Here is a 26,849-nt window from a genome sequence, read left to right on the forward strand (position 1 = left end):
GAGGAATTTCTTCCTACCGGGTACCCATTCACCTTACCTGGGTTGAGTGCAACACATTGAGTATCTAATTCTTGTTCTAAATAAGATGCTCCAAGCTCTTCTCAAATATTAGAAATATTGCATTCCATTTATGCTGGGTTATAATTTTGAATCTACTATTAAAGATCGGATATTAACTGTGTTTGAAGGGAATAACATTGAGTGATAATCTCATGTATAGCACCAAGACTATACAAAATAGCTTACCACCCGATCTCAAATAAGGATTCACACGTGGAGTATAAACGTGGCGTAATTGGCACTTTGCATGCGAAATTAGAATTATTTGTTTTTATTTTTCAGGTTGATGAGGTGGGGTGAAGTGATAGATTGCAATATTGACTAACTAGCTAGATCTGGGTTTCGCTTCATTCTTTCCGAAAGAAAAAGAATATTCATAATAGATATATTTCATATGAAGCTACTGATCTGGAAATGAAAAACATGTTCAAATAATGAACGAACGACAATGAAGGGAATCCATTCCTTTGAAGAGATGTTTGATCTACGTCTGCGTGTGGGTGTGTCTGTGTAGGTCATTAAGCGCATTCACACGTAAGACGTAGTCGTGTGTTGATCGGGACTCGCCAACATTTCTGCTCGAATTTTACAAATGGATCATCTTAAGAAAAGGTGCATGTAACCTACCACTATGGCTCAAGATAGATCTATGTTAATTGGAATGTTAGTCTGTTGTTTAGCTGTGGTCAGCATCGTAGCTTTAGTTCTTGGTATCATCAGTCTCAATTCCCAACAAGACATGCAAGGAGCAAGTAGGACTACCAATGCTACACAATCGATTAACATCTATAATAGACCAGCAACAGGTGGGTCCAACGCACTAAGTTAGGAATGTACATAATTATGCAACATTTCTGAAGCCTTTTTTAGGGGGGAGTGGGGAATTAAAAAATAATAATTTCGTCACAGTGACTGGTGATGGAACGGTAGGGGAAGGCGGGGTAAGTTGAGCATAGGGGCAAGTTGAGCCACCACCCCTAAGCCAATAATGAATGAGTCAGGCATTATGGTGGTGTCATGTATTGATGACCCAGGGTGACCAGACGTCCCGTATTTCCCGGGATTGTCCCGTATTTTGCTTGTTTGTCCCGGCGTCCCGACAAACCCTTCCCGGGACGCCTATTTGTCCCGTATTTCAGAATATTGAACAAAATGTATTTAAAAGTGACGAATTTTCATCAAAACAACAAACAGATGACGAAACAGAGACAACAATATTAATCGATAAGTAAACTTGCAAGTTCTGCGGTGATTTTCTTGCTAACCCAATACATCGCAACGAACTTGCCTCCTGCCATCGTGTGGCTAGGCATGTAGGATTGGAGCAGATTCTCTCCACCAAACATGCCAAAATAATAAAAAATCGGCGGGAAATTTGTATGAGTATGACTATATTATCATGATTATGGGTTCTCAGATTACTGATATGAAGATATAATCTCGGAGGAACAAGTTATTGAGTTTTCATAACTAGCATGACTAGATCTAGTTGTTTCAGCTTTCGCTTCGAGTCTAATTGTTGTGTATGATGCCGCGATGTTTCATCTAATTTTTAAGTAAAAAAATCACTTTTTATCATTCATTTCTATTTTTTTATAATATAATTATTTGTAAAACACCAAATATTAATATGATTTTTGTTAGATGATTGGATTTTTTTTTTGCTTGAAGTTTGAACTTTTTTCCTCCTTTTTTTATCCTTCCTGCTTGCCTATATTTGTTCCATCAATCTTTATTTCCTCTTTGTCTTTCTTGATCCTTTCTCTCTCTCTCTCTCTGTTTATTTTTTCTTTCTTTCCTCCTTTTTCTTACCCGTCTTCTTTATTTCCCTTTTTTATATTCTTTCTTTCTTAAAACTTTTTTCTCCCCCTCCCTTCCTCTCCTTTTTCTTTTAATTCTTTCTCTTCTTCCATTATGTTTTCATTGCCTCCTCACTTCGATTCTTTCTCCCTCTCTTTCCTCCTTTCTTTAATTCTTCATTTTATTTTTTAGTTTCCCTTATTCTTTCTCTCCCTCCCTCCCTTAATTTCTTCCTTCCTTTCCTCCTCCCTTACTGCTTTCCTTCTTTCTTTGTTGGCTTCTTTCTTTCAAAGAATGAAGGAAACAATATTCTTGCCTCATTCTTTCTTTCCTCCTTTTTCTTACTTTTTCCTTCTCTCCTTTATATAGTCTTTCACACATTGTATTCCTCTTCCATTCCTTTCCTTTTCTTTCTTTATTTCTTTCTTTCTGTATTCAATTCAAATAATGACGGAAACATTTTTCTCTCTTTTTTTCTTTCTTTCATCCTTTATTCTAACTTTCTTTTATTCTTTTTTTATTTTTTGCCTTCATTTTCCCCTTATTTTTTTTTCTTTCTTCTCAATTCATCTCTTTTCTTTCGTCTTTTCTTTCTCTCCTTCATTCTTTTGTTCAACCTCCCTTCTAATTCTTTATAATTTTTCATAGGCGTAACACTGTGTAGCCTTCTTTGTTGATCTTTTTTGTCGATTGTCCCTTATTTCATTTTATGAAATCTGGTCACCCTGTGATGACCCATAGCATAACCCTTCCAACTTTGAAACAAAAAGTGCTTTTTAGAAGGAAAAATACAAATTTCAGCCAAAAAAGTAAAAAAAAGGTGTAAAATTGATAAGTGCTTTTTGCCCACACACGTCTTTAAATATATTATAGAAATAAGAACAATATTGTTAGTCCAGGTATGGATTCTCATTTTTGTCATAGTCTTTTACATGATGAATGCATGAGAAATGTGTGGATGTGAAGATATCGCACTAAGTTTGGACTGGGGTAATTTAAGCCAAATCAACATGGGGCAAGTTGAGCCATGGTAATTCGTATGGTGATGTATAATAAAAAATGTTAAAAATGTAAAAAGCCAATGATATGCAGGCAGAAAGGAGCAAATTCACATGAAAGTTGTTTTACTTTTAGAAGATGTTAGTATTCATAGAGAATTAGCAAATGAAAAGACTTTAAATGAAAAATTGACATCCTGGTTCTTTCTGAATACATTTTGTAGGGGAAGGCGGGGTAAGTTGAGTTGAGCATAGGGGCAAGTTGAGCCACCAGCTCCAGGCCAATAATTAATGAGTCAGACATTGTGGTGGTGTCATGTATTGATGACCCATAGCATAACCCCCTAACCCCACCATATTGTTTTCAACTTTGAAACAAAAAGTAGTTTTTTAGAGGGAAAAATATGAATTTCAGCTAAAAAAGTAAAAAAGAGTGTGAAATAGATAAGTGCTTTATAAACACACACGTCTTTAAATATAATAAAGACATGATAACAACATTATTAGTCCAGGTACGGATCTTCATTCTTGTCATAGTCTTTTATATGATGGATGCATAATAAATGTGCGGATACAAAATTATCGCACTAAGTTCGGACTGGGGTAAGTTGAGCCAAACAGCATGGGGCAAGTTGAGCCATGGTAATTCCTATGGTAATGTATCTTAAAAAACAAACAAACCATAGAAATCGATTGAAATGCTGGCTGAAAGGAGCAAATTTACATGAGTACTTTTTTTCCTTTTAAAGGATGTTACTATTTATAGAGAATTAGCAAGTGAAAAGACTTTAAACAAAAAATTGACATGCTGGTTCTCCCCTCATACATTTTGTACATAGTTTTTGTGGCTCAACTTACCCCAGAAGGTGGCTCAAACTCACCCCATATATGGGGCAAGTTGAGCCATTTGACATCGTTTTTTTCAAAGGTCTCAATGACTTTCAGTGTGGGGATAGAAAGTTATATATAGGTGGAAAATATTTCAGAAGAATTAAATTTCAAGGCAAGGTACTTATTTCGACAAGATTATTAATCATATCAATTCTAACATGCAAAAAGCAAAAACTGTCACAACTTACCCCGCCTTCCCCTACATAGTTTTTGTGGCTCAACTTACCCCAGACGGTGGCAAAACTTACCCCACAGATGGGGCAAGTTGAGCCATTTGACATCGTTTTTTCAAAGGTCACGATAACTTTCAGTTTGGGGGTAGAAAGTTATCTATAGGTGAAAAAGATTTCCCAAGAATCAAATTTAAAGGCAAGGTACTTATTTCTACAATATTATTAGTCATATCAATTCTAACATGCAAAAAGTGTCACAACATACACCGCCTTCCCCTATAGTTTTTTGTGAGTGTTAATGAGTGTGTTGAGATCGTATTATGACGTCAAACAGGCCTGATTAGGACTTGTTGTTTCCTTTGACTTGTGTAAAACAAGGAGTTTTTTTTTCATTAATTTTATTCCATGCATTAGAGGGCACCCCGGATAGCAGTGATGATAAAATCTGGTTGTTCGCCATTGGCCATTATGATGACAAAAGGCAGTATTTGTAAGTCTTAATTGTTTTTTTTTATTGGGGGTGAGGTTGGTTCTAACAGGTTCCCACCTTAGTCTATTCCCGTCAGGTAGCATTTCATTCTGTGATCGGTCATTTCAAAAGGAATATTTTATCATTGTCTGAGTGTATTTTTCATGAGCGGATGTATGTTTTAATTCCTTTCAGTGATGGGGTTTATGATATATTCGTGATATGGGGAGGGGGGTGTTGTTGAGTGTAAATGTGTAGGCCTATTTGTGGAACAGGGATTTAATTTACGATGATCGTGATGATATCGATGATAAGTAAATTGGAAGTTTTATTCTTCTAATCCATTTTCGTTTCATGGTTGCAGGGATGAGTCGACCTACACTATCAAGGGATTCACTCCTGATATCGTTGACGCTGGTGAGAGAATTTAATCAATACCATCCAATAAACTTTTATTTTATTTTATTTTAGTCACTGAACATAATATATGTTCAGAAAGGGTAAACAAATGCAAGGAAACAAAACCAGTAAAAAATATAAGTGAATAGTAAAATAACTTTCAAGACAAATGCCCAAGGTCTGTGCTGGGGTTTTTGTATACCTATGTTATTTATAATGGGTGCTGTATTAATATAACATCGTTGTCGTCGTCGGTATGGCGACGACGATGACGAGAAATGGGTGTTAGGAGTCCCGGGCAAGGTGCTGACGAAATTCAATTTCAAAATGGCCAAATCTTGATAAAAATACATTCACATGAATTAGATGACTTGTTTCAGGTGTTCTTCATTTTTATTTTGTTCTTTGGGCTTAATTAAAGTAGTGAAAAGTTGCCAATGACTGCCACATAATAAACCATGATTAAATAATGTATTAGATGGAATAGACAGTCAGCCCAAACCAAATATAGGATCTGAAGTCACTTGTTCCTGGGACTGAAACAGGGTTTCCCCCTTCACATTCCGTAAGGATGCAGGCAATGTCTTCATTTCCAAAAGGTGACCAGGGACCCGTTGCAGAAAGAGTTGCAATCAAACGCAACCCTAACAATCATGCGCAACTTCATTTTCAGCCAATCAACAAAGCGCATTTGGGACTTGCGATTGATTTTTTGACTTGCGTTTAAACGCAACTCTTTCTGCAACAGACCCCTGGTCAGCAGGTTATTAGCTTGTCTATCTTGGCTCCTAGCTTACCAGGCTCCCTTTGGAGATGACAACCCTTGCTTGCAAACTAATAACCTTCACTTCTAACCTACCCTTTGTTTGTAGTTTTTTAGAAGTCCTAATTTTCTTTGAGGTTTTCAAACAGTGAAATTGACAAATGAAAGCGGGGGGATGGTCCTACTCAGCAGCATCGATCATGGTACTACTGGTCTACCGAGGGGTCCCATTTCTGTAATATCATGTTTGCGTTTGTTTTATTTTTCAGTGTGTGCGATTGCAAACAAGAATTGTAGATTGGTGTATGATATCTACGAGAATTGTTGGGACAATCAAGCAGGCCAGCGCCCCAGAGGTGGCCCCGGTCTCATGGGCAATTGGTATGATGCTTGTGCAGGTAAAATTGATTTTCAATCTTATAACATCAATCCATAATATTGCCTAACAGAGCAAAACTGTTTCTTCTTAAACAGAGCTAAGATAATACAGAAATATTAAAGTGTACCCTTCTTCTATCAATACAGGACGAAGACGATAACAATGTTAATAATCATACTACTACTACTACTAATGATGATGATAAGTTAATAAGATGATAGGAAAATAAATATTGCTCAGCAGCACGTAACACATACCTTTGAAATTTAAAAACGAATAAAATTAGACACTGAGTCAATTATACTTGTTAAAGGACAAGTCCACCCCAACAAAAACTTGATTTGAATAAAAAGAGAAAATTCAGCAAGCATAACACTGAAAATTTCATCAAAATCGCATGTAAAATAAGAAAGTTATGGCATTTTAAAGTTTTGTTTCATTTCACAAAACAGTTATATGCACATCTCTGTCAGTATGCAAATGAGGGAACTGATGACATCACTCACTCACTATTTCTTTTGTATTTATTACATGAAATATTTTGATTTTCTCGTCATTGTCATGTGAAATGAAGTTTCATTCCTCTCTGAACACATGGAATTCCATTATTTTAACATTTTGTGCTTCAGGCAAGGAGGTCCTAATCGTCAAATTCGTAAAAATTGAAATATTGTATAATTCAAACAATAAAAAACAAAAGAAATAGTGAGTAGGTGACATCATCGACTCTCTCATTTGGATATAACTGGCTCGTTCATATAACTGTTTTGTTGAAAATAAGCGAAACTTTGAAATGTCATAACTTTCTTATTTTACATCCGATTTTGATGAAATTTTCAGCATTGTGCTTGTCTGATTTTTCACTATTGATTCAAATCAACATTTTTCTGGGGTGGACTTGACGTTTAAACAAATACTTTTTAGAAGATTATATCACTTGTCCACATTGTAAAATATTTTTTCACACTATTTATTGTCTCCATATGAATCCTATTATCAAATAGCCCACTATGTAAACATGCAACCAACTCATTGTGTAAAAATGTGATCGTTCAATCCGAGATGGTTTATACTATAAAGATTTGAACAAAATGGAAAGTAACCAAAGAAAAAAGATATATTTTTTCTCGTATTTGAAATTAGCCAGAGAATTTTTACAGGGTAATGGGAATGAATATTCTGGGGCGGGGGGTTGTTCTTGAATACAAATGGATAAATGAATAATAAGTGTAGGTATATGATATTTGCATATTACACAGTAATCTTCGATATAATTTACAGATACCTGTTTTGTTTGCTTCATTCTTATTTATATTTGTCATCAAGATTGCCTCTTCTATTTACTCACTTATTTTAATAATCTGAAAAATAAAGTCGTTTCTGGTCTAGTTTAAAGTCAGCATCTCCCAATTGTCATGTAATAACCTGGTTATCAAAAAATATGAATAGAGATTCAATTAACCATCAACACAACAGACACTTGACAATTGTCATTGTCGTAACTCCTGGAGCAACTATGTTCTGGCCAATCCAAATCCTGATAGTGAATAGCAATATGTCCAAACAGATGAAAAAACTTTACTATTTTTGTCGATCTCACCTTGGTCGTTCGGTGAAGATGAAGTCATAAGCAACTATTTCTTATATAGTTCTCGCAAATATTCAACACCTTTCTGGTCAACTTTTGATTTGAAAAAAGGAGCATGTTGACTAATGCTGAATAAAATACAAGTACATTGTCTTAAATACGATAATTATTTTAACATTTCCGCAAAAAACAACACTTACCTAATATTTTATTTCAGAATGGGTCCAAACTTATGATCGACGTCTGACATATTATTTTACGGTACCGTTCACAAAAGGAGGTAGTGTGGCCCTCTATGCGAAGAATGACAGCTCAGTGACGTATGATGATTTGACCAATCAGAAAGTTGGATTTCTCGATGGATGGAACTCGGATGAGTTCTGTCTTGCCCGATATAAGAACATCGCGGTAAGTTTAAATCAATTTCAAGGCATTGGGTAACTATACCATTGCTTTGACTTAGATTTAAATATGAGCTATGATACAATCCCATCTCTAATATGATATTGGTTTGTGATATGTTATCAAAATAACACTCTGAAATATCCAACCTGGTGATCTTTATTTCATGATAAAAAAAGAATGATAAAGTGACTGGAAACAGCTAGCCACTTTTTTACCTTCGGTTCTTCTATTGCTGTCTGGATTGTTTTCCTTTTTCCTTTAAAATATTCCATAGTGATTCTGTGACATACCCCTTAAAGGACAAGTCCACCCAAAAACACTTGATTTAAATAAAAAGAGAAAAATTCAACAAGCATAACACTGAAAATTTCATCAAAATCGGATGTAAAATAAGAAAGTCATGGCATTTTAAAGTTTCGCTTCATTTCACAAAACAGTTATATGCACATCTCGGTCGGTATGCAAATGAGGAACTGATGACATTACTCAAGTATTTATTTTGTATTTCATTATATGAAATATGAAAAAAAAATGATTTTCTCGTCATTGTCATGTAAAATGAAGTTACATTCCTCCCTGAACACGTGAAATTCCGTTATTTGAACATTTTGTGCTTCAGGCAAGGAGGTCCTAATCGTCAAATTTGTAAAAATTGAAATATTGTATAATTCAAACAATAAAAAACAAAAGAAATAGTGACTGAGTGACATCATCGACTCTCTCACTTGAATGTAACTGACTCGTTCATATAACTATTTTGTTAAAAAATAAACGAAACTTTGAAATGTCACAACTTTTTTTCTATTTTACATCCGATTTTGATGGAATTTTCAGCATTTTGCTTGTCTGATTTTTTTCTATCGATTCAAATCAATATTTTCTGAGGTGGACTTGACCTTTAAGTTACAGCAGCCTATAACATTTTTATGTACCTCTCTTCCTTTCTAATTTCAGGGGTCCACACTTGGTCCAAATCAGATATTTCATTATCAGTCAGCTGATCTCTTAATAGATGCAGTACAAAATGGATTTGTAAGTATATAGAGGAGTTTATTCCCTATACGTCAACGGTTAAAACAACAAATGGTAAGGGGGTCAAACATAAGGTGATGTATGTCTTTCAGCCCCAACAAACAGGGTCATGGGGGCTGCATCGCCATGGAAACCAAGTCGTATGTTAGGGAGCTATAGATTGAAGGAGGTGAATCAAGCTTGCTATTGTGACGTAATAAACTTATAAATCTGTTGAATCTTGTTAAGTCAACATATAAAACTTTGTCGTTATGGTGACCTGCGTTATTGTTAAGTATAATAATCAGGCAGCATATGTCATGATTTACCGGCTACTTCGACAAATTGGCCAAGTCTGATTTTTCACTTTTATGTGATTGGTGACATCACAAGGAACGACTTTCAACTTGGTGACAAATTTCTAATGGTCATCTTGACCATGTGAGGGGTCAAAATGTGGTCAATAGCGGTCAAATTTTGGAATTGCCCCGATTGTGTCGAGTTATACATCGAATTGTTTGTCTGGTTATACTGAACAAAAAAGTGTACACAATTATATACTCTTGGCCTCCCGTTAAAAAGTTATGACCGGAAATAGCAAAAGGTCAACGAACTTTCGTTGCATTGTATATATGGCAAATTACACTGAAGGTGTTAAGAAAGCTATTTTCCGGGGGGGGGTTGAGAATGTTTGTACTTTTTTATTTTCGATTTTAATAAGCTCACCTTCAGAGGTCCTTATCCAGAAGATATTAGGGTCAAGACAAGGTCAGGGAAAGGTCAAAGGTCAACATGTAGCTAAAATACACTAAAAGCGACTAGAATCCTAGAAGTCTGATTTTTCGTGGGTTCTTTATTTTGAGAAGTCTGTATCTAAGACATTTAATATATTAAGGGGCTTATTTAGGAACAAAATAGATTAATAGAGATAGACGTCGAATGCATTTAGTGTGGTATCATGGTATTGCAGGAATACCTTGAAACAACTTGACAAACCCTTATGCCCTTAAAATCTTATCATCTTCATGATGTAATAAGTGCAACCAGCTCTTTCTGAGTTTCTTTTTTTAAGGAATTTAATTTAAGTTCAATTCATTTTTAATTTACTAGTCTTTGATATGTTAAAGAAACATTTCCTTCATTGCTTTGTCAATCAACAGAAATTATTGTATTGTAATAGGGTATAAGTGTAATACTATGTTAACAGAATAAATATCGATTGACCAGTGCTCCCAGCTCCTAAGAAAGATGCATAACATTTCATTTGGATTAACTTAAGAATGAGATTATGAGGTTTGGATTGAGGATGATATGATAAGTTGGGCTCCAATTGCTCCTTAATTAATTCAAATGTGTGACGGATATATTATTTCTGACAAAGAGGCAACATCATGCAGGCATGCGTATTGTAGTCATGTATGTCAATTATGCTGATGTCATATATTCTGACCATTTCGATCTCTGGAGTCAAGAAGGACTACACATTTCTGGTGCTGTGCTGTTCTGAGCTAATCATCGGGGCCGTTTTTGCATAATTGTAAAGAGAAATTTATAGATTTCGCACATACTTTTGGTCAATTATTATGTATCTTTCAGTAAAGAAAAATGCAATTTTTCACAATTTCTGGGGGCAGCTGCCACCCCCTCCCGCTGCTGCATGGCCGTGGTTTACTTCAATGACATTTGTGATTATTCTTTCTGGCAACATCCAGGTAGTTCACCAATTAGGAAAAAACACGACAAAAGAAAAATCAACATCTATGCATATCACTATCGTGAGAACAGGTATTAAGTTTAGATTCACGTTGCATGCTCTGGAAAAAAAACTTGATAAACACTTGATAAAATAGAATGCCTAAAGCCGTGTTGATGACAGCACAATCAGAAATATGGTGCAGTCTTTTTTGGTTCCAGAAATCGAGTAATGGTCAGAATACATCACATCAGCATAATGGACATGACTAACGACTACAATGAGCATGCCTGTAAAATGGTGCCTCTTAGAAATAATATAACCGTCACTCGTTCCAATTAATCAAGGAACAATTGGAGCCCAACTTATCATATCATCCTTAATCCTAAACTCATTATCTTATTCGTAAGTTAAATTAGATAAGATGTTAGGCATCTTTCTTTGGAGTTGGGAGCACTGATCAGTCGATGTGTTTATTAGCAAAGTATTACACATTATACCCCAGGACGTTACAATATTTTCTGTTGATTAAAATATTCTGTACAAAGCAAATGGATGAAATGATTCTTTACATATCAAAGACCGGTAAATTGGAAATGAAAAGAACTTGAATTGAATTCCTAAATCAAGAAACTCGGAAAGATCTGGTTGCACTTATAACATCATGAAGATGATACGATTTTCATAGGTTTTGTCAAGTCGTTTCAAGGTATTCCTGCAATAAACCATAATACCACACTAAACTATTCGACGTATATCACTGTTTATCTATTAGTATCCCTAAATTAGACCTCAAAATAGCCAATCTGGAATAAAATTATTGGAAATGGTTTTTCAACTGATTTGAGTAGGTATGGGTGTCAACATTTACCAAAAAAAGTTAGGAGGAATACGGGTTGGGGAAAGTGTTTTTTTCAAGGTCAAAGGTCAATGACCTTTTCATATATACCGTATAATGATATCTCTGAGATGGAAAGACGCAGGTTGTTGATAATGGTGTCAAAATGCACAAATTTTTACCAAAATATCAAATAAAATAGAATTAAGTACCTAGCATGCACATTCACCAATGAAATTCAAGGTCAAAGCCTTTCAAAGGTCAATGACCTTTTTACATTTACTGTATAATGGTATCTCTGAGATGATAAGGTACAGGCTAGTGATCATGGTGTCAAAATGTACAGATTCTTACAAGAAGGTACAATAGAATGAATGTGAGTACCTAGAATGGACATTCACCAATAAAATTCAAGGTCAAAGGTTTCAAAAGGTCAATGACCTTTTTACATTATATATATCATACTGTATAATGGTATCTCTGAGATGAAAAGGCACAGGTTGGTGATCATGGTGTCAAAATACACAGATTCTGATCAGATGATCAAATAAAATAAAATTAATGACATAGAATGCATATTCACCCATAAAATTTAAGGCCAAAGGTCAATGACTTTTTATAAATTATATACCATATTATATACTGGTATCTCGAAGATAAAACGGCGCAGGTTGGTGTTCTTGGTGTCAGAATACACAGATTCTTACAGGAAGATCAAATAAAATGAAATTAAGTATCGACAATGCACATTCACCCTTAAAATTCAAAGACAAAGGTCAATGTCCTTTTTGACATTAGATAATAATAATGGTATCTCTGAGATAAAACACCGCAGGTTAGTGATCTTGGTGCCAAAATGCAAAGATTTGTACAAGAATCTTCTGAAAATGGGTAGGATAGGTCTAACTCTCATGTCACAGCTAGCATCATCTGAGAGCATTTCCAAACAGCAGAGGGATGATGATGAAGTGAAGGCCATCATTAGAGCTGCATGTATATCAACTTCAACAAAGATGAATTCCCGTATTATTATTAATTACCTCTCATTGCGAGCTGCCAGAATCTGTTGAGATGCTAATGTTGCAGAACAAAACTTCATACCTACTCTCTGCCGTACGTCACCCATGATGCTATTTCTACTAGGTGTCAGTTTGTACAAGGATCATTATTTGGTCCAGAATAACTGAGTGTTATCATGCACAAATTAGGCATATGATATGATAATGAAATTCAAAAGGAGATAATAGCTTAAAAGTACACATCCATTGACCTAACAAAACTCCTACAGCACCACGTCCAGTTCTTGAGAATCAAGCTATGCAACATATCAGCAATAATATAGACCCTGGTCTGATATCCCTTGACAGAACGTTATTAGGCTTTCATTGAATGGGCCAGATCAAAGTCCTGAAAATGTCAGAAGGTTTTCAAAAGTTTAATTACTCTTTGCTGAAGTTGAGACACTTAACTTCATTTACTATGACAAAAGCTGCAGCTGTATTGATTGCCCTATTTCAATTCATCATCATTGCCCCTGGCTATATGAAAATGTTCTTAGATGATGCATGCCATTAGGGTTAGGCCTATCCTTTCCATTTACAGATTAAGTTATAGTTTATAGTATTGATTGTAGCAATTGAGGTTAGTGACCTATTGCTACAGAAAAATTAGTACCTTGATTTAGATTTATAAAATGCATATGTAAATGCTCCTACTTTAGACAACTTCACCATTTTAGATTATATCATACATGATTTTTTTTACACTTTTGGCAATGCATTACTATGTATCAAAAAGTGCTATTTGATATCGATTTCACCTCGAACTTGTATTTTGACGTCATCATTGGTCAAGGAATCAACTATTAAATTTTTATTTCCTTTTCCATGCAGGTCAGTCTTTTTCCCATCAGAATCACTATATACAATGAAGTTATCAAGTTATCGACCTATCTACTTAAATTCCCTGACGTTATTGATATAGTTGATTAACTTTTAACCCTTAAATATATTTTCCATGGCCGCCATTATTTATCCTTATTTCCGAGTGAAATTATTTAACATCCAAGTTTTCATTACAAATAGGTATCTTTCTTTCTATAATTCACAAATAAAATGTGAATATGATAATTATGAATTACTTTCTTTTTTTGGGGGGGGAATCATGCATGGATGTATAAACATTTATTAACTTTTAACCTTTGACTCTGGATATCAAAGGTGAAGGTTAATTCTTTATGATTATTTTGTGCCTTTTCATCTTCTTGCAAACATTGCTTTTTGACACCAAATTAAAAACCTGCGACTTTTCATCTCAGAGATACCATTATACCGTATATAATGTAAAAAGGTCATTGACCTTTGAAAGGCTTTGACCTTGAATTTCATTGGTAAATGAGCATTGTATGTACCTTATTTGATTTTTTTTATCTTCTTGTAAGAATCTGTGAATTTTTGACACCAAGATCACCAACCTGCGCCTTTTCATCTCAGAGATACCATTGTACCGTATATGGTATATAATGTAAAAGGGTCATTGACCTTTGAAAGGCTTTGGCCTTGAATTTCATTGGTGAATAAGCATTGTGGGTACTTGATTTGATCTTCGTGTAAAAATCTGTGCATTTTGACACCAAGATGTGCCTTTTCATCTCAGATATACCATTATACCGTATATGGTATAGTTTTTAAAAAGGTCGATGACCTTTGAAAGGCTTTGACCTTGAATGTTTTTGGTAAATGTGCATTCTAGGGACTTAATTTTATTTTATTTGATCTTCCTGTAAGAACCTCTGCATTTTGACACCAAGATCACCAACCTGTGCCTTTTCATCTCAGAGATACCACAATACCGTATATGGTATATAGTGTAAAAAAGGTCATTGACCTTTGAAAGGCTTTGACCTTGAATTTCATCGGTGAATAAGCATTGTATGTACTTGATTTGATTTTATTTGATCTTCTTGTAAGAATCTGTGCTTTTTGACACCATGATCACCAACTTGTAGTATTTTATCTGGGAGATACCATGATACAGTATATTCAAAAAGGTCATTGACCTTTGACCTTGAAAAAAAGCACTTTCCCCAACCCGTATTCTTCCTTACTTTTTTGGTAAATGTTGACACCCATACCTACTCAAATCAGTCAAAAAACCATTTCCAATAATTTTATTCCAGATGGTTACTAATTATGGGATACTATATTTCATTCCTAAATGAGCACATTTAGCCCCCTTTTTATGTAATGGATGATGTCTTCTTAGAGACTTTTCAAAATGAAGAACCTACTTCTAAGAATCAAACCGCTTTTAGTGTATTTTGGATACCGATAAAAGTTTGTTGACCTTTTGACCTTTCCCTGACCTTGTCTTGACCCTTAATATCTTCTGGATAATGACCTCTGAAGATGAACTTATTAAAATAGAAAATAAAAAAGTACACACATGCAAAAAAAACCACGAAAAAATTAGCTTCAGTGTAATTTGCCATATTAACGAAAGTTCGTTGACCTCTTGACATTTCCGGTCATAACTCTTTAATGGGAGGTCAAGAGTATATGGTTGTGTACACTTTTTTGTTCAGTATTACCAGACAAACAATTCGATGTACGACTCAATACAACCGGGGCAATTCCAAAAATTGACCCCTATTGACCCCTCACATGGTCAAGATGACCATTAGAAATTTGTCACCAAGTTGGAAGTTGTTCCTTGTGATGTCACCAATCACATAAAAGTAAAAAATCAGAATTAGCCCATTTTTCGAAGTAGATGACATATGCTGCCTGACTATAAGAAGAATTGTAAGAAAAATTACTTGTATATTTATTAATTTAGTTTATCAAAGGAAGTTAATTGCATATAATAAGAATATTTGAGAATGTCAGTCAAGCTTTGCTATGTACACGCATATTTAATGAGGCACGACAATGCCTGGTATTTATGTAATTTACAATAATGACTGCCAGCAGTGAAAGAGGACAATAGGACAACATGCATGTAGGTATCACCTACACGTATGTTGTTTACATTGTTCTTTTCACTAAGGCCATTCAAGAGTCTTCAAGAGTGGGACTTCTCTAGAAAGAAAGATTGTTCTTTTAAAAGCAATGCTAGAAACTTACAGAACAGTGGAAACATATATATTAGCTGACAGTTTATCCAAGGATAAGAATATCAGATCCGAACTCCAAGTTTCACGCCAGTCTTCATGTTTCTGTGGAAATTATTTCCAAACCATCAATAAACTGTTTGCAGTTATCTATTTATTTTTTTGACGAGAAATTTTTAAATTTCTCGTCTCATTTCTCGTCTAGATCATCAACCTGTTCGAGAGAACATTATTTTTTTACCCATGGATTGTTGAAATCAAGTGTTTATCATCATGAACTCCACCTTTACGGACATTTCAACTAGTTACAATGATTCTAATTATCCATCGCATTTCAACACCAATTTCAGCATCACCAAAAGAATCTTTGCGAGCCAACTTGGAACTAATTATTTTTTGTATTACATTATGGTTTATTTCCTGCAAAAAAAGAAAAAATACATTTAGAATAAATCTAACTTGTTATTTGTTGCAGTATCTTAATATTATCGTTATCTTCTATGTATATTGCCATGACTAGTTAACATTTTTTTCCAAGTGGACTTGAAAAGACTATTTCGGCATGTCAGCATTTGCTTAATGATATTGGCATAAAAAAACTGTACATTTAGGTATCAGCTTTTATTCATTTGATAGACTTTCAAAGTCTCATGACAGTTGTTTTTAGCCTGCCCTCTAGCGACAAAGGCTCAACTACTGACAGGAAACTATACAGGGACAGTATCACCGAGCTTTATGGTCTGGTTCCAATATGATACCGTCCAGTGTATTGATTTGGTTTTGTTTTTAATTCATACTTTATCTATCCCTAGTCATCTAGAGTAAACAGAACAAAACATCTGTGATATAACGGATTACGTAGTAAGATTAACATGACGTTGTTAAGTTAAAAAGGGAATAACATAAGAAAGCGACTGTTTCTGTTTTCTTACAGTAAAACACTTTACAAGCAGGCGCTTGGCCTGTGGAAAATTACATTGATTATTCTTAATGTCTAGAAAACAAAAGCCAAAGGTACATGATATTCTACAGGTGTCCAACTGACTGTAAAGCATCTTTCGATTTTCTGCGTTGAGGCAATTGCAAGTTATATTGCTGGATTAGTCTAGGTGATTTGTGAAAAAAATGTTCAGAAAATTGTACAAGCATGAAAATCGGCACAAAGGTAGAGTAAGATATTCTAAACATTTTTAGCAGGGGGTGCCAACATGAGTTCTCCAAACATAGCAACGGTTGCTAGGTAACATATTTACCTTAGTACCTGAGCTTAATTAGGCTTGAGAAACATTTTTACAGGCGATATGTCATACAAATTTTAATCTAAAGCATGTTCCTTTGTATCACAACAGTTTTGATCCATTTATACATAGCAACAGTTGCTAAATGACTCTCTTCCGTAGGAACAGTTCTTTATCTTAGTTCAGATCATTATAATTTACTCAGAATAGCTCAGAAATTAAATCTGGCCCATAGATTCCTGAAGTGAAGAATGTGTTCATAGGTAGACACAATAAGCACCATAGCAACCGTTACTAAGTAACATTTTCCACGGTATAGGATATCTTTTTATGATTATAACTTCTATGAATCGCATCTTTTCTATTAAAGCATTAATACAACAACCCAAGAACGATTATACCATGTATACAATCCCATGCAAAGTACAAGTTGCTATTAAAGTAATATGTTTCTCTAGGAAACCAATAATTAAAGGGCGTAAGGTAAGATTATTGATGTGTGTAAATTATACATTAAAAGTACTATTAGATGCGTAAAAAGTAAAACCTTGCACAGATTAAACTACTTTATATGTAAAAGATCGACCCTTGGAAAGAATTCCACAATATCAACATTTAGCAAGAGGTCACTCTTGTAGAAGAACTTTTACAAGAGCTCCCCAGGAGGTCATGGGTACTTACAAGATTAAATATCTCTGATCTAGGAGAGATAAAAGAATGACCACCTAGAATTGATTGAGTCAACTAAGTTTAGAATTATTTCAAACACCAAAATCTTGCCAGAAGTTAATTTTCAAATGGGTGCTTGGGATACCACTTTATCTCTTGCTAACAGTAGTCGTTCGCTTGAAAGCCAACACACTTGGCCTTGGTTTACCCTCTCCCTTCCGTAGCCTGCAGTGAAGATATTAGTTTTTCATGCCGTTCCCAAAACTAATGTCACGCGCAGGAGTTGATTTTGACCAGGCGTTTTGACTTAGATCAATCCTGCACAGTTGCGGATCTTTCATGACGTGAAATATCTGCTAGAATTGATTGGCATCATTCAGTTCCGTTTCCTGGCTTGTTGGCCTGGATCCTGCAGCTATATGATCTATCATGACTTCTGCAGAAGTTAATTTGGCCTTGTTAGTTCCGATTCCAGGTGATTTGACCGGGAACAATCCTGTAGCTCCACGATCTATCATGACGTGACAGATCTTGCTAAAGTTGATTTGGACCCGTCAGTTCCGTGTCTAAATAGGCATGCTGGCCTGGATACTGGAGATAAATTACTTGATCCTGCTGAAATTGATTTGGACCAGTCCGTTATTTTTCTAGATGTTTTGACCTAGATCAATCCTGAAGCATCCAGGCCTTAGCATCACTTGGAAGATCTGGTAGTTCGATTTGGACCATTCTGTTCCGTTTCCACGTGTGTTGGTCTTGATCCTGCAGCTACATGATCCATTGTGACTTCTGCAGAGGTTGGTTTGGACCTGTCAGTTCCTATTCCAAGTGTTTTGATTTGGATTAATAATGTAGCTCTGGGATCTATCAAGATCTTGCTAGAGTTGATTTGGACTTTGGACCTGTCATTTCCGTTTCTAGGCATGTAGGCCTATATCCTGCAGCTATATGAGCGATCTATTATGACTCGATCCTGCAGAAGTTGATTTGGACCTGTCCGCTCTCTTTCCTTGTGTTATGACCTGGATCAATCATGCACCTCCAGGATCCATGACTTGGAAGCCCGTGCAGAAGTTGATTTGAACTGTGAGTTCCTATTGCAGGTATTTTGGCCGTGATCCTGCAGCTTCAAGATCGATCATGACTTGATAGATCTTTGCGCATCTGACATTGTCACCTACGAATGTTAAGCACTTGTGATATCGGGTTTGCTGGACGCGATCCATACTCGGCCACAGAACAATAGCATGAAGTTCTGATATGTTTCTTCTTTCCATATACTGTACCTCTAATACTTCGGGGCATGTTCAACTCAGATGGAAATGATTCTGCTGATGGCACTACCACCTTGTCTCGCAATATACATGATAATTTGCTTATGGAAAGAAATGTTATTATGCACAGTGGCGTTATTTTCACCTTCATCCTACAGCATTGCAACTTTCTTGATGTATTCCTCTGTTGCCTCTGATATTCTTTGTCGAGCATACTGCATTCTTCACAGTGGTTTTGCTTCCCGTACTTGTAATAAACAAAGACAGTCTTAATTTAAATTTTGCACTACAAAATATATATATGCCATATTTTGAGAAGGCATGTGCGACACATGAAATGTACGTTCGACTAATTCGCTAGTACCCGAAGTCCAAAGCTATTGGAAACTTACAGTGGAAATACAAATCATTTATTTCCTTCATTATCTAGATACTATTGTAAAATATCATATAAATTATGTAAATGGCTCAAGTGCCCCGCATTATGACCAATTAAAAGAGATATACATACTGTGGCAATTACTTCTAGTAAACTTGGGATTAGAATCATTATTTTTTAAAAAGATGCTCAAATAATGGGCAAGAATGATGAAAGAAGTAATTCTAGGCAGGTTGGAAAGCTCTGTACCAACACCTTTACATTGCTTTTCATTTTCCAACCATAACTGTTGATGACCTGGTAATATACAATATATTGCATATTACCGCTTCAACTTCATGATTTGTAGGATGCGGTGTTGATGACTAGTGTAAACTACAGAGATAACCATTTCTCTTAAAAGAATTTGTTGTATAATCGACAAATGTACTGCTTTGTGACTTATCCACAAGTGGTACATGTACATTCGTTGCTTGAAGCTGTTTCAGGTCTACTGGCCATATTATACAGTGAACATACAGTCAATGATGCTTGAGGCAGTTTCAGGTCTACTGTACATGCTATACAATACACATGCAATCAATGATGCTTGATGCTGTTTTAGGTCTACTGTATATGCTATACAATACACTTATATACAGTCAATGATGCTTGAGGCTGTTTCAGGTCCACAGTGCATGCTATACAGTACACTTATATACAGTCAATGATGCTTGAGGCTGTTTCAGGTCTACAGTGCATGCTGTACAGTACACTTATATACAATCAATGATGCTTGAGGCTGTTTCAGGTCTACAGTGCATGCTATACACAATTGAGGCTGTTCCATGTCTACTGTACATGCTATGCTCAGTGATGCTTGAGGCCGTTTCAGGTCTACTGTACATGTTCTTCAAGTCAGTCAATAATATCAAAACTTTACCGACAAGTAAGTGTGTGGGCACTAAATCGCCATTACTTCCCAATGAAGCTTTGTTATTAGGGAGGGATTATTTCTAATCAATCAAATTTCAGCTTCCCTTTGCCCTAAAATTTCAGTGCCTTTCCCGGTGTTCCATGTATATCCACTACAATACCATGTCCCATTTTCATAACAGGCGAGATCCTATATAATTATAATAGTAAGCAGTTTTAATGACCCAGTGATGATTTTGTCAGTGTGTGAGTTGTGACATATATGAGTAAAAAATATCAAGAAAATTAATCATATCATGTATATCAAAACTAGGTTTGTTACCGAGATACAATTATTATGCAGATATTATAATTATTTGGATTGCTTCTGAACTTTTCAGGCTTATGAGATATTTTTTACTCTCAGGTTTCATACTTTGACCAATATTCTAACCATTTTCATTCAAATAATGTGACTAGATGTTGTATTCAAGACCATTATCTATAGTTGCTATGGAAAATGTGTTGCTTAGCAACTGTTGCTGTACATGATTGGTACTTTGCTTGATATGTGATTGTAAAATTGGCGCTTAAAAGTCAAAATATAGTTTTTGAAATGTAAATAACACCCTAAAATAGTGGTTGCTAAGGTAAATAAGTTACCTAGTAACTGTTGCTATACGAATAGAGATTAGGTTGGCGCCCCCTGCTAAAAATGTTCAGCACTGTTTACTCTACCTTTCAGCCAAATTTCATGCTTGTACCATAATCTGAACAATTCTTGCTATTTTCTGCACCGATCATCCAGACTAAATGCTCTATGTAGCTTAAATCATGTAAACAAATCGTCTGATCAACTTTGTGCATTTATTGTTTACATTCTGGATTTATTTTCCTTCAAAGATTGATGTTGCGTTTGGAGAGAACATTGCACAATTCTCTACCTCGTTGAAACGTATCTCACCGCTTGGCTTTGAGAATAATTGTATAGCTGGTGGCGCCTCAATCATGACACGACATACGAACCGTTATCTGGTTAATTGGTGGAACGACGCTTTCCAACGACTCAATGACAGAGGTCGCTATAACGAAATCTGTGATTCTATTCATGAGCGCCACGGTAAGAACTTATGTATCTATTTTTACGGTAATATAGAACATTAATAATAAATAGAGTAGAATTCACTGAGCAAAATTCTGAAAATTTCATCAAAATCGGATAACAAAGTTATTTGATTTTAAAGTTAAGCAATATTTTGTGAAACAGTCGTCATGATATTCATTAGGTGGGCTGATGATGTCACATCTCCACTTGTGATTTTGTATTTTATTATATGAACTTGTGAATCTATTTTGAAGGTAATAGAGAACATTTAGATCTTTCCAGGAAATTCTAAAAAAAATCTGAAATTCAAATTGTGGATAAGATGTAACAAGCCTATAATAATTAATGTGCCTGATTTTTTAGACCAATGATTTTCCTCTTCTATTATCCCTGTTTTAGATGATAATTTCAATTCAATTTCCATTTTATTTATTTCACTTCCATCAAACAAAAACAAATTGTATACCATATATATAAACATAAGTATTTGTATCCATTGCAAAGAAACAAAAATAATAATACATATGTTGTGAAAAAAACTTACACGATTTGGGCAACAATTTGGAGGTTTTAAATAAGTATACTATTTTTCAATAGAAATTAAATTAAGATGGAAATGGAGGGACCCACTATTAAAGGCGGCAAGAATGTACTTACCCCATGATACACTTGACACACGTCATACTTGTTTATTATTTCATTGTCTTTCATTCATCCATCTAAATATGCGTTCCACAAAATACCAATGACTTTGGAAAAAAAAATTGTTTAATTCAGGGTTTTGTTTAGCCGTCGAAATGATTGTTACTTCCACAGCTGAAGAGAAATCATGAAAACGCCAAATGAACCATTTTTGTCTCACCTGCGAAGCAGAGTGAGACTATAGGCGCCGCTTTTCCGACGGCGGCGGCGGCGTCAACATCAAATCTTAACCTGAGGTTAAGTTTTTGAAATGACATCATAACTTAGAAAGTATATGGACCTAGTTAATAAAACTTGGACATAAGGTTGATCAAGTATCACTAAACATCCTGCACGAGTTTCACGTCACATGACCAAGGTCAAAGGTCATTTAGGGTCAATGAACTTTGGCCATGTTGGGGTTTTTGTTGAATAACCATCATATCTCTGTAAGTTTATTGGTCTAGTTCATAAAAAGTAGACATAAGAGTAACCATGTATCGCTGAACATCTTGTACGAGTTAGAGTAGTATTCAAATTCAGCACTGCTGCTATATTGAACCGCGTGATGCAGGTGAGACGGCCAGAGGCATTCCACTTGTTTCTCGAATTCAGTATAAATATTATAACTTGTTTTTCTGAAAGAAACATCTCAACATTACGTCATTCCTGGTAAGAAGTGCTGTTATTTGAATCAAATATATTTTTGATTAGCATTTTCATTTGCATAAAATTTAAGAGTCAAATCTGATGTGTTTTGAAGTCGGAAGTAGAGGGGTGGTTACTAGAGCCGGCAAATTAGGACAATTCTTCACCACGTTGGCTCAATAATAAATAATTTTCCTGGCATTATTAGGCTGTTTAAGGCAATTACAGCGTAACCTTTTTAGGTTACGAGGTTGATGATGAGCTGCAATCATCTGCAATGGATTTAGTTCACAATGTTTTCCTCTTGAACATTAGAAATTAAAAAAAAAACACTTACTATTATGCACAGTGGTGTTATTTTCACCTTCATCCTACAGCATTGGATTTCTTACTTAACTACCTTAGTTATATTTATCATTCTTTCTCATTTGTTGACAGGTCATATTCCAAGTGGAAATTACACGGACATCTGCATCGGATACTAGTTTATCCTAGGAGCTGATTCATTAATTGTTTACCTATCTCCAAATACAGATATGTAGAATATAGTAGGTTAGAATTTTGGAGAAAAAGAGAGGGTGGATGATGGAAAGTAAGCAAATGTATGTAATAATTGCGTCTTAATAAGGAAATATTTTCATATTTACGATAATCGTTTTTCTGCAATCTAGTTCTCAAAAAGATGATAAATAAATCAATGCTACCTGAAATGTAGTCTTATATTAATCTGGTCGAGCCTACAGATAAACTTTAAACAAGGCCCCTTGTAGGTTATTTCAAACACCTATATACAGACTGAGGACTAATCGCGAAAGGCCGGTGGCCTATGTTTTTTTTTTTTTCAAGCATACAGTAAGGGCTAACTCTGTCCTGGAGGCTTGAATAGGACTACACAATCAGGACATGTATCTTTTTTTAGAATTTTGCCTCGATTATTAATAAAAAAGAGAAAACTTTGAAAAATAGTTCAAAGCGAGACTTGATAGTTTGATCATGCTTTGTTAAACATTGAAGTTGACCATTTTATTAAGTAAACTTTTATTGCACGTTGGCACATGAATCAGGTCGGGAGTAGAGGGCAGTGGCCTAGAAACAAAAATCCATGATTAAAGGGAAAAAAAGAAGAAAATGGAAGATAACGACATGAAAACAGGTTAAGTGTAATTTGATTAAAATTGATCACAAAATTAGCTTTTGGTCTAAAAAAGGGTCAATATTTTTCGCTCGCTCGTGACATTGTAGAAATTTTCCACAGTAAGATAAGATTGACATGTCAATTGTTTGGCGCCACTTGAGGGGTTGCATAAAGGTCTGTAGGTTTGTATTACACAATGGGTCATTAAGGGGCGGAGAAGGAGAGCGAGGGGGGAGTATGGGTACATAAGTAGACGTCATTGAAGGTTTTTCTTTAATATGTCTACTAATTTCTCATTTTAGCCTAGGTCAAGTTTACACAACGTTCAGAAACCACCTATGATTACTTCTCAAAAATTCTGATTATGATGTTAATGACTATAATATATCTAAAAAATGTATTATCGGTTTCATATTTCTTAGTGCTTTTCACATTATATTCTTTTATAATCATTTCATATTACGATTTCCTATACTTTCCTTGTTTCTTGTAACGATTTGTATACTTCCGCATATGCTGTAAACCTATTTTGAAATTAATAAAATTTGATGAGAACATTTTATAGTGAGTGATCGTCACCATTTATTCGAAGTATACGAAGAGACCAAAATGGAAAATATGCTATTTGGGGGTTTAAATGAAACCGTCGAACTTCCATGATTTTAGAGTCTCAATAAAATATTCGATTCCGTAAGGGGCTGTCACATCAAAACGTCATTTTTGCTCGAGAATGAGAACACATAATTTCGACGGTAATTGATTATGGAAGAGACTTTTGGGCCCGTCGTAAAAAAAAAACTGCCCTGCAATTTAAATTGTGTGACAGGAGGATTTTTTTTAGCTTTCGTGTCTGCAAAGGAAACATCAATCCGCGGTTGTGTACCAAATGATATGGTAACAGCGATATATCCGATTTAGGACGACTTTCCAGAGCCACATTTGCTTCCTCCCAGAGCTAGAGAGGCCGCCCGGGGGGGGGGGGCACTTCCATTGTTGAGTGGATACCACGCGTAAAAGTGAAAGAGTGTGCAAGTACGTTACGTATTATAGACTTATATGGAACGTTATAAGGGTGTCAAAAACGATTTTTAAAATACTGAAACAAAAATGGAAAATTTCCAATACTTGAAGAGTTTCACAAGCCAAATACTTGTTAAGGGAAGATCTGGAAAAGACTTGCTTCCCTTGTTTAGGGTGCTTTTCGAAACCCCATGGTCGCGCCTGGTATCCACTCGTCAATAAAAGTGCCCCCCCCCCCGAAAATTTGAATCTAATCCTCCATTTCGGGGGAAAGTAATACATAGTGCCCATTACATTATGTGCTAGAGGCATATCTTTTTTGTAGGAGGAGCAAGAAAATGAAAAAAAAAACTCAAAGTCGGATGGGTTTCAGATGGATAGGCCTATTGTATATGCTGTATAAAATATATCAGCGCATGCGAAATGGTTTAGCTGGAGAGGTGATCTGACGCATCGAATCAATTACCAGTGATCCACCAATAATCCACATTAGATACAACATCGATTCGATGGACAGTAATGATTTATATTGAAATTCAAATTTATTTCATTTCCATCAAACAAAAACAAATTGCATACCATATACAGTGCGTATTAAAAAAAGTTTACACTTTGAAAAATCCTGTAAAATTATACATTTGTAATATCCAAAAAAAATTTCCACATTTTAACATTGGTACAGATCCATTTAAGCAAATGACGATATAACTATTGAAAAAAATATTTCCGTTTGAGTGAGCACCACTTACTTTTGAAAAGTTCGTGAAAATGATTTGCGCAAAACTTTGAATTAGCTACGCGAATAAAAGTAAACCTTTATCATGAAGAACACGTAGAATTTAGCAAGTAAAGTTGATTTGAAGATATCTTTGACCTCTTTTAACTTGTTTCCTTGCCCAATACACTCCGAAGAGTGCATTGCCCCCGCCCCACTCCCCCACACACCAAGGCCATCAAGACGACGATATTTGATTTACACTGAGCTGTGATTTACATAAAATGAATTAGGCTTGATTTTCATTTTGTTAATCATTGTCAAGCTTGGGAAAAGTGTGGAGAAACAAGTATAAAATGAAAAAATAATTGTCAACCAACTTTAAATAATAAAAACTCAGTGAAAAAGTGATGGAGATGTCTGATGTAAACTTTTGTTCCGATTCAGTTATGTCCTCAGATCCAGCTGGCACAAAAAGGGTAAAAGTTGTGCTTACTAAGTGTTGAAATTTCAATTTGGGTGGCAAATTTGTTTTAAAATGCTTGAATGTATCTGTTTTATCTTAATTGACTAAAAGTGCAAGGGAAATGTAAGAAAAAATGTATCGCAGGGTAAGTTTGATTTCGCCCTTCCCCCATGACACTGCGTGAAAACAAGTATTAAACAGATTTCTGCGAGCTTTACAAAAATGGACAGTGCTCACTCAAGTGTAACATTCTGTCAAAACATTTACTTTCATTGGATAGATGAGACCCAAACCCAAGATGATATGTGAAAAAATTACCCATATGTTGTATACTTTTAATTCCCAGAGCGTTTTCAAAGTGTAACCTTTTTTTGATACGCACTGTATAAACAGAAATATTTGTGTCCGTCGCAAAAAAAATATAATACTACATATGTTGTGAAGAAAAAAACACTTAGACAATTTGGGAAACACATTGGAGGTTTTAAATAAGTATACTATTTTTCAATAGAAATTAAATCAAGATGGAAATGGAGGGACCCACTAAGAAGCAATGCTTGTACAATGTGGGCCTCTCAAAAAATAGATAACACAACAAATAACAAAATAACAAAGTATAAATACAGATAATCAAATGAGAAAAAATAAATAAATGAGAGGGAAATACTCAAAAATAAATACGAAGTTATTAAGAAAATATAGCTCTGCTTTTTAGTTGGCCCTCCCTTCCTTTCAAATATTTATATATCTCGATTTGATGATTGTCTATCGTAATTTTAGAATGTTATTTATTTTTGTAGGTACTTCAAATGTGATTATAATATGTTACTATGTCAATTGTATCATAATTGTAAATATGAAATTGAAAGTGGAAAATAAAATAATTGAATTGAATTGAATAAAGGACAAAACAACCCGTCCTAAAATATATCCACCCTTCCCCACCCCAGCCCCCCCCCCCCGAAAAAGAAAAGAAAAAAGGGGAGAATGCCCTGAGAAGATGGATGGGTGCAGTTGAACGTAGTAGAACACATGCCATCGTGGACT

General features: G+C 35.1%; 1 protein-coding gene across 1 annotated transcript; it reads left to right on the forward strand.

The window, feature by feature from the left end:
* Positions 1-562: 562 nt before the first annotated feature.
* Positions 563-24,158, forward strand: LOC121406197. The gene is made up of 8 exons (XM_041597219.1): positions 563-866; positions 4,337-4,412; positions 4,756-4,808; positions 5,823-5,951; positions 7,738-7,928; positions 8,880-8,957; positions 20,936-21,152; positions 22,905-24,158. Exons 1-8 carry the CDS (start codon positions 692-694, stop codon positions 22,949-22,951), a joined length of 966 nt encoding a protein of 321 aa, XP_041453153.1. The 5' UTR covers positions 563-691; the 3' UTR covers positions 22,952-24,158.
* Positions 24,159-26,849: the final 2,691 nt, after the last annotated feature.

This window comes from Lytechinus variegatus, chromosome 19 (assembly GCF_018143015.1).
Source record: "Lytechinus variegatus isolate NC3 chromosome 19, Lvar_3.0, whole genome shotgun sequence".
Lineage (NCBI taxonomy): Eukaryota > Metazoa > Echinodermata > Echinoidea > Temnopleuroida > Toxopneustidae > Lytechinus > Lytechinus variegatus.

Coding starts and splice junctions, on each gene's coding strand:
- LOC121406197 (XM_041597219.1), top strand. CDS start 692: ATGGCTCAAGATAGATCTATGTTAATTGGAATGTTAGTCTGTTGTTTA. Junction 4,413..4,755: donor GATGACAAAAGGCAGTATTT/GTAAGTCTTAAT, acceptor TCATGGTTGCAG/GGATGAGTCGACCTACACTA. Junction 5,952..7,737: donor TTGGTATGATGCTTGTGCAG/GTAAAATTGATT, acceptor ATTTTATTTCAG/AATGGGTCCAAACTTATGAT.